At 41.8% G+C, this 8,949-nt stretch overlaps 1 protein-coding gene across 1 annotated transcript in view; it reads left to right on the forward strand.

The window, feature by feature from the left end:
- ints2 (integrator complex subunit 2) overlaps positions 1-8,189 on the forward strand; it is a 30,362-nt gene extending 22,173 nt beyond the window's left edge. Inside the window, exons 16-25 of the mRNA XM_047379711.1 lie at positions 326-430; positions 1,013-1,177; positions 1,388-1,589; positions 3,758-3,883; positions 4,045-4,246; positions 4,378-4,659; positions 6,246-6,353; positions 6,529-6,634; positions 6,888-7,064; positions 7,642-8,189. Coding sequence (XP_047235667.1) covers positions 326-430; positions 1,013-1,177; positions 1,388-1,589; positions 3,758-3,883; positions 4,045-4,246; positions 4,378-4,659; positions 6,246-6,353; positions 6,529-6,634; positions 6,888-7,064; positions 7,642-7,823 — 1,655 coding nt within the window. The 3' untranslated portion in view covers positions 7,824-8,189. The remainder of the gene's footprint in view (positions 1-325; positions 431-1,012; positions 1,178-1,387; positions 1,590-3,757; positions 3,884-4,044; positions 4,247-4,377; positions 4,660-6,245; positions 6,354-6,528; positions 6,635-6,887; positions 7,065-7,641) is intronic.
- Positions 8,190-8,949: the final 760 nt, after the last annotated feature.

An 8,949-nucleotide genomic window follows, 5' to 3' on the forward strand; every position in this document is an offset into this window, starting at 1 on the left:
AGGACACACATAGGCTAGATTAAGCCACCTAGTCTGTGTTTATTCTCCCACATGACATGCTCTCCTCTCGGCCTTCATTAGGCCAGATTTATGTGCGAGTTTATACCGTCTCTTTAATTGCTGTGCTTACCCAAGTGCTCCCACAGCCTTCAAGAAGGGACTAATGAAGCCCATCAGAGTGGTGATGAACCCATGTCAAAGAAAAATCACTTCTTCTTTAACTCATCAGTGCTGCAGCTTTAGTGCCTTTATACAAACCAAATGAAATCTTCTTCTTTATGTACGGTCTCACTCTGTGTTCACTGTTCTACGCTCTGTTTTTAAGCACTGATGCAGAGGAAGCCAAAGTCCTACTCCGCAGCCTTAATGGACCAGATCCCTATTAAGTACTTGGTTACTCAGGCCCAGGGGCTGCAGCAGGAGCTGGGTGGTGAGTTTCCAACTTGATATTCGCATTCATTAGGCTAAATGGATGATTAAAACCTAGAGATGCACTGATTAGAATTCAGTTTCCGGTTTCTGATCTCCTGACCTTTTTAAGCTTTGTCCTGCCGATACAGATTTTAGCCAAATCCAGTTTCTCTTTAAAAACCATAATATAAGAAGATACAAGATCAGCAATCAAAACGTTTTTTCTAACCTTCCTGCTATCAATAGTCAGTTATTTATATTAGAAATATAGATGATACCAAGCATCTTGTTAAAGACAGAGGTCACTGTAAAACAGGCTTTTACTAATATTTTAAAACAAATTAATGAAACGCATCACTCGTACTAAAAAAGTTAACTTCGGGTCTTCTTCACACAGTAGCAACATCCACACCAACAAGTGTTGTCAGCGCAAACTGGAGGGTTTACCGATGGGGAAAAAGATTGGATTTTTGAATTTCCAGACTGCCTAGCTGTAAAATCATCAGAATCTCTAATAATAAAAAACAAAAGTAGTTCATTTTATCTTAAAGCATGGTTCAAGTAATTTATAAAAAGTGAAATAACTTGTGACTGATTCCAGGTCTGCACTCTGCACTGTTGAGACTACTTGCCACCAACTACCCCCACCTGTGTCTGGTGGAGGACTGGGTGTGTGAGGAGGAGGTGACCGGGACCCTTCCCCTGCTGAGGAGGATGATGCTGCCCACCAACACATGTAGATACACACAGAGCCAACTGCACCAAGGTAAGATTAATGAGGACGAGTCATTTTTGAAATTCAAGCTCCCTTTCCTTTACTTTACTTAGTCTGACACGCAGTAACCCAAGTGAAATTGTCTGAATGAGCTTTTTCTTGTCAAAGTTAAGCCAAAAAACATTTCTAGGAAAGAAAAATGCTGAAAGATACCAAGAAGCTCTTTAGCTGAACGATAAATGCAACCTTTTGTTTCTCCAGCCTTCCAGAAATTGCCCTCCAGCAGTCCCAGGCTCAATCGGATCCTGGAGCATTTAACTCTGCTTTCACCTGGAGACCTGATCCCTTATGCAGAGGCCCTGACAGCAAGCATGGCCCTGCTGCTGGAGCCCGGCGTGCCTCGACGTCTGCTGCAGACCCTCAACAAGCTCTGGATGGGCCTAAACACTGTGATGCCCCGCAGGTATCTTCTCTGATGCATACGGTTAAAAGTGCAACAGCTAAATGTGATAAAGCCTGAAAAACATACGAAAAGATTTAGTGTAATATATTAATAATAATAATTTGATCTAATTCCATTTATTTTAAAAAAGGATAATAGCATCACTTAGCTGCTCTGGCTTGAAATTCTTTGTAAATAAACATGTTTTTGCTGATTAAAAGTTTTTTGCTAAATTTAATCACTTCTGAAAGGTTAAATATTGATGATGACTTGATTTTCTGTCTCTGAGGAATGTGAACGGGAGACTCAGTCAAGGGTTAAAGCAAAACTTGCAGGGCAGACGTTTTTGCTCTTAACTTAGGACCACATGCTCACTGTTTGTGTGAATAGATTGGTATTGAGCAAAGCAACTCTGTGAGTGTGGGTGGACTTGCTTGCTTACATGAGGGTCACCCTCAGTGCGCCCCAGGGCTCTTAGGAGCATAGTTACCTAAGCTCTGAGCAGACCTATTGATCCAAAGGAGGCCTGGAACAAGAAGAGCTCAGGGCAGGAAAACTCTCCATGAAGGAGATGTGAGGGATTGTTGCTTCCCCACCGACTTTAGTCTGTTCCTTGCTCCCTCTTATGTTGAGTGTTTCAGAGATAGAAGAGAGGGGTCCTGGTGAACCTGGGAGGAGGGCAGCGGTGTCAGATTACACACAGATACATTGATTGATGGGAGTGTGTTAAAACACCTAACGACTTGGAGGTCCAGGACTACCTGCTGTTCATAGATCAACATCTGTTTCACCCTAACCAGTGGGGAAACCTCCATGAGCTAATCTTAGTAAACTAAGCCATTAATCTCATACAGTTGAGCTTTACATTGTGTTTGGGTGTATTTCATTATTCAATAAAACAGCAGAAAGTTTACAGTTGGCATTTTCTTGCTAGCAACTTGGTTACTTTTAAACTAAGCTATACAATGCCCAGCAAAAGTATTCACACCCCTTTAACTTTTAATATTTTACAAAAAAAATGTAGTGCCTTTCATTGGGATTTTTGAGAGACTAACACAAAGTAGGGTATGAATGTGAAGTGGCAGGAATGTGATACTTGCAAAATGTTTTTTACAAAAAAGTATTCCGTGTGGAGTGAAATTGTATTCGGCTCTCTTTTTAGTAGTTGAATCAAATTCCAAACCAGTTGCCTTCAGAAAGGATCTACCTAACATTTAGAGTCCATCTGCATGTAATGTAACGTCTGTATAAATCCAGCTGTTCTGTGAAGGCAGTTCAAGGAGAAAGTTCTCAACATCTCACTGTTCAGCCATTCGAGAATGGAGAGGGTACAGAACAACTGCATACCCAGTAAGACATGGCCTGCCACCTAAACAGGCCATGCAAAGAAAGAATTAATCGGTGAAAGCAGAAAGAAGGTCTAAAGTACTTCTGGTGGACCTGCAGAGAGCCACAGCATCTATTGACTGATCATCTATTAGTTGTACAGTCCATAAATCCTGGACTTCATGATGTGGCAGGAAGAAAGCCATAAAGTCCTGTTTGCAGTTTGCCAGAAACCATGTAGGGGACACAGTTACCATGAGGAGGGCCTATAGTCAAAAAGACTTTTGTGAAGAAATACAAACACAGTACCATCCCTAAGGTTAAACATAGTGGTGGTAGCATCATGCTGTGGGCCATCATGACTGGATGCTTTACTACAGCGACAGGGGAGCTGGTCAGAGTTTCCAGCAGGACACAGACCCTTAACATACAGCCAGAGCTTCAGTGGAATAGTTTAGACCAAAACATATTCATGTTTTAGAATGGCCTGGTCAAAGTCAAGATCTCGATCCAATTGACATTCCTTGGCAAAGTTTAAAATTTGATGTCCACAAATGCACTCCGTCAAATCAGATTTAGTTTAGGCTATTTTCCAAAAAAGAATTGGCCAAAATGTCTGTCTTTGGATGCGTGAAGCTGGTAGAGACACCCCCGGGAAGACTAAAAGGTGGTTCGGCGACTCGGGGAATTTTATTTTAATGTATCAGAGTAAAAGGAGCTGAATATAAATGCAGACCACACAGATTTTAGTTGTAAAATATTTAGAAAACAATGGATTATTTTAATTCTACATTAACAACTGTTGGACAATTCATTCTAGTTGTGTTCCCTGTGAAATAGTTTTATTGTTCTTCCTGTGTCAGGTTGTGGGTGATGACGGTAAACGCCCTCCAACCTTCAGGCAAGCTGCTCCGTCAGCAGAGGTACACTCAGAACGACCTGATGGTTGATCCTCTGATTGTTCTGCGCTGTGATCAGAGGGTCTACAGGTAAACGCTGCTCTTTGTCATATTTTCGACAGGCTGATGGTGAATTTAGAGATTCACAGACTTTTACATCTGATTGGCCGTCAGGACTCAACAAATGCATATACTGTTAAATGAATAAAAGGGATGTTGTCTGTAAATGCATACATATTTTTTTTTATTAGGTGTCCTCCTCTGATGGACATCGTCCTTCACATGCTGAATGGATATCTGCTGGCCTCGAAGGCCTACCTACAGTGTCACCTGAAGGAGACGGCCGACTTTGATCGGCAGAATCAGATAGTTTCAAACGTGGCAGTTCCCGGTCAGCCAGATACGCCAGAGGTCACCAGAGAGGAGCTGAAGAACGCACTTCTAGCTGCACAGGTGTTTTATGCACTCAAATCACTTCCTATCAAAAGGGTGTACCTTCATGCTAAGGGTGTCTGATAATGTATGACTGCTTAAATCGCTTTAGTCAAGCAACATGATAACCACTTGTGTCTGTGTGGCTGCAGGACAGCGCAGCAGTCCAGATTCTCCTGGAGATTTGTCTGCCAACCTCTGAAGAGCAGCTATTGGGGGCCACTACAGAGAGCCTTTTAAGGAACAATCGGGGCCCCGTCCCAGGAAAATCAAAACAAGGAAGCCTCCTGCCGTCAACCAGAGGGAGTGTGGAAGATACTGAGCCAGAGGGGGGCCTGCTCAGTGACCTGAGGGAGGTGCAGTGCCTCATCTGTTGCCTACTGCATCAGATGTTCATTGCTGACCCAAACATTGCTAAGTTGGTTCACTTTCAGGTAAATACAGCAGGTGTTAGGTGTCTTACACTGCCTTGCCAAAAACAAAGTCACCACCTGGATTTAACCAAGCAAATAGGTATGAGTCTCCCATTGGATAATTACTGGATAGGCGATTCTGTTTCAGCTGGCAACAAGTTATTTAACCCCAACTGTTGCAATGAGTTGCTTCTCATTTATTAACCAACCATGTTCAAATACACATCCCGTGGTCGTGGAAAATATGTCAGTTTGTTTCATAAGGGTAAAATCATTGGCATCCATCAAGCAGAGATAACATCTAAGGAGATTGCAGAAACTACCAAAACTGGGTTAAGAACTGTCCAATGCATTATTAAAAACTGGAAGGATAGTGGGGACCCATCGTCTTCCAGGAAGAAGTGTGGCCGGAAAAAAGTCCCGAATGATCATAATCTGCGATTAAACGTTTGGTGAAATCAAATTGAAGAAAAACAACAGTAGAACTCCAGGCTATGTTTAATAGTGAAAGTAAGAGCATTTCCACACGCACAATGTAAAGGAACTCAAGAGATTGGGACTGAACAGCTGTGTAGCCTTAAGAAAACCACTAATCAGTGAGGCTAACCGGAGCATAGGGAGCATAAAGATTGCAATGGAAGGTCATATGGTCTGATGAGTCCAGATTTACCCTGTTACCCTGAGTGATGGATGCAGCAGGGTAAGAAGAGAGGCAGGTGAAGTGATGCACCCATCATGCCTAGTGCCTACTGTACCAGCCTGTCAGAGCAGTGCTATGATCTGGGGTTGCTGCAGGTGGTCAGGTCTGGGTTCAGCAACAGTATGTGTTCAAAGAATGAGGTCAGCTGACTACCTGAATATACTGAATGACCAGGTTAGTCCATCAATGGATTTTTTCTTTCCTGATGCCACGGGCATATTCCAAGATGACAATGCCAGGATTCATCAGGATCGAACTGTGAAAGAGTGGTTCAGGGAGCATGAGACATCATTCTAACACATGGATTGGCCACCACAGAGTCCACACCTCAACCCCATTGAGGATCTTTGGGATGTCCTGGAGAAGGATTTGTGCAGCGGTCAGACTACCATCATCACTGCAAGATCTTGGTGAAAAATGAATGGAACACTGGATGGACATAAATATTGCGACATTGCAGAATCTTATCGAAACAATGCCACAGTGAATGCGTGCTGTAATCAAAGCTAAAGGCGGTCCAACGAAATATTAGAGTGTGTGACCGTTTTTCTTTTGGCCAGGCAGTGTATCTACCTAGTTTTAGCATCAAAGTAATACCATTAAATGCTGCAGAGCAGATTTTGGTTTTTAATAAAGGGCCAGGTCATGTTGACCGCATTAGTCACCACGTTGCACCATGACTTCAGCAATAAACGACTGCAGATCTCCCACAAGTATCAGACAGCTATGTGTTTGCCTTCATCAAAGTATATCCACCTCTATCCACACTGTTGAACAGAAACTACTCTGTCCATGTGAGCACACACACCCATGAAACTAGCCTATTTGGATGAGTCGATTGCCTACTCCCTTGTGTTTATGGTTTAATAATAAGTTGAATATTTTCTTTTCCCTCCCCTTGTGTTAGGGTTACCCTCAGGCTCTACTGCCCCTGACTGTGGCAGGCATCCCCTCCATCCATATCTGTTTGGACTTCATCCCAGAGCTGCTGGCCCAGCCCCAGCTGGAAAAGCAGGTGAGGCCTCCCTCTTGGTTTCAGGCTTTAAAATCTTGAACTTGCCCTGGGTTTGTGCCAGAGCTTTTCTAATAGACTTGTGCTTTTTAAAGGCAGCTCCTCTGGGCTGATCTCTACTGTATTTATTAGTTACATAAATAAATGTTACCTCTTGTGCTTGTGCGTTTACCCACAGATCTTTGCAATTCAGTTGCTGTCATACCTGTGTACACATTACGCTTTGCCCAAATCCCTGAGTGTGGCCAGATTGGCTATCAGTGTGATGGGAACTCTTTTAACAGGTCAGCAGCATCTTGTTCTACTCAGCTTTTTGGCTCATTTATGTTATGTTTTTATTCTACCTCTGGCTGTATTCAGCAAACATGATTGTTTAATATCTATGTCCCTGATGGCTGGTGGCTGCCACCATCTGGCTATTAGCTGTTACTGCAGCCACCCTTCTTTATTACAGTGTACACCACTTACAGCCTCCTTAAGACTGTGCCTAATATTTGCACTGCTGCTGTATTCATGAGTGTGTGTTGTGGTTTGTAGTGCTGAATCATGCCAAGCGTTTCTCCTTCTTCATGCCCACCCTGCCCTGCCTGGTGGCGTTCTGTCAGGCCTTCCCTCCTCTTTATGATGATGTGGCAGCTTTGTTGGTACAAGTGGGCCAGGTCTGTGCTTCTGATGTGGCCACCAAAGTCAGGGACATTGATCCCTTCATTGCCCGTAAGTATAAGAGCCTCTTTGAGATACAGACCTCACATAATTACTCATGTTATGGTGTTTTAAATCTGTGGGTTACAAACCTGTTTTTTAATGCAGTTTACTTTCATTGATTGGGGTTAAATTGTGTAATAAGTTAACCTCAAACACTGATCATGTGTAATATTCACATTTTTTGAGACACTGAATTTTGGGTTTTCTTTCCCTGTAAGACATATTCAGAATTACAAGGAATTAAGGCAAAAATATTTCATTAAATGTGTAATGAATCTATGTAATGTTTGAGGTCTAATTTCTGATATGAGTGATAAAATATAAAGAACTTTTAAACGATACTCTAATTATTTAGATGTCCCTGTATGTAAGCCATGTGATTATCTTCCCCCACTAGACCATAGAGAGCAATTAAAGAGTTTAGGGTCAATTTTAGGTCAGAAATCGTATTTAAGGTTAAAAAAACAGAAAATAATTACTTGAAGCAGTACATTTCCGCAGAACCGGCTTTAAAGTGCATAAAGATTAGATTTTAAATTATTCTACTATTGTTCAAGTAGAAATAAAAGCCATTTTCTCGTCCCAGGCCTGCAGAGTCTCAGAGAGAAACCTCTAGAAGTTGCAGCTTCGTGCGGTGGCTCCTCCAAACTAACGCTACCCCAGAAGACAGCTGAGGAACTGGGCGGAGCCGACCCCGATGTGCAGCTCTGCTACTGCATTGAAGCCACCTTCATGGACATTATCAGCTCCACGCTTCATGGACTATAGACTGAGAGCTCATTTACACGTTTTGTGGGAGCACTGGGACCTGACCTGAACAAGCCGTTAAACTGCTGCCTGTGGGAAACGTTGTCTTCAGAGGGCTACTCTCATTCTGTGCACATAGTGGCACAACACAGTATTAGCTGTACCCATCCTGAAGGTCCTCCTGTCATCAGGCTTGGTGGTGAAACTACGTTTCTCTGTAGCTTTATAGTGCTTAGAAAATACGTGTAAATTTGCTTCAACAATTGAAGACATGTTTAAAATATCAAAGGAGTCACATTGTTTGACTGTTAACAAGCAGTGAATGTTGCTATGAACTGTGGAGAGATTTTTCTACTGTCTTTGTTTGTAATAAAACAATAAAAAATGGCGAGTTTTTCATCTTTAGAAATAACACCCAGTCGTATTTGAGTGAAAGCACTCTGTTACATCGGTACATCTAACTGCACACATCATACGGAATTGCCTTGTTGAATTTTTATTTGGACGTGTTGAAAGTGCATGTCTTCAATGCAGGTCTGGGTAATTGCTTGGAGCTTATTTGATGTTAAAGTTGCCAGAGCTTAGCTAGAACAAGAACACTGATACAAGAGCCTCTGTAGTCCAACAGCGCTTTCTGATGTAACACATTACTGCTAAACAGAGTTAATCTATGGCTTCTGAACTTATCAACGGGAAAGTGCTGCCCTGGTTAGTAGGTAGCTGTTGAACTTATTTGCTCAAAATACCACTTATACGTAAAATTCCTAATGCGTCATATAGTGGCCAACATTTACCAGTTCTGTTTAGTATAATCTAACTTGTAAACAATACAAATGCAAATGAATAAGGTTTATTCAGAGTAAACTCAACTGTAGCTAAATTTACTTCCAGATGGAATTAACACCTTACAAAATTTAATATTGTTTAAGTAATGTTCATATGTTGAATCTTACTTTTAGTGTCTTCTGGAAACGTTTTATTGCTCCTATACACCAAAATGATCATTTTTTCAGTTTATTAAAAGATACAGTACAAAATACAGTTAGTTTTTTTTCCCTAGAGGAGGAAAATGTTACGACATTATATGCTCTGATAGTTTGTGTTTCCAGTTTGTTTGAAACAAGTCAAGCTTCTTGTAGCCATCTAC

Source organism: Girardinichthys multiradiatus, chromosome 11, assembly GCF_021462225.1.
Source record: "Girardinichthys multiradiatus isolate DD_20200921_A chromosome 11, DD_fGirMul_XY1, whole genome shotgun sequence".
In the NCBI taxonomy this organism is placed as follows: domain Eukaryota; kingdom Metazoa; phylum Chordata; class Actinopteri; order Cyprinodontiformes; family Goodeidae; genus Girardinichthys; species Girardinichthys multiradiatus.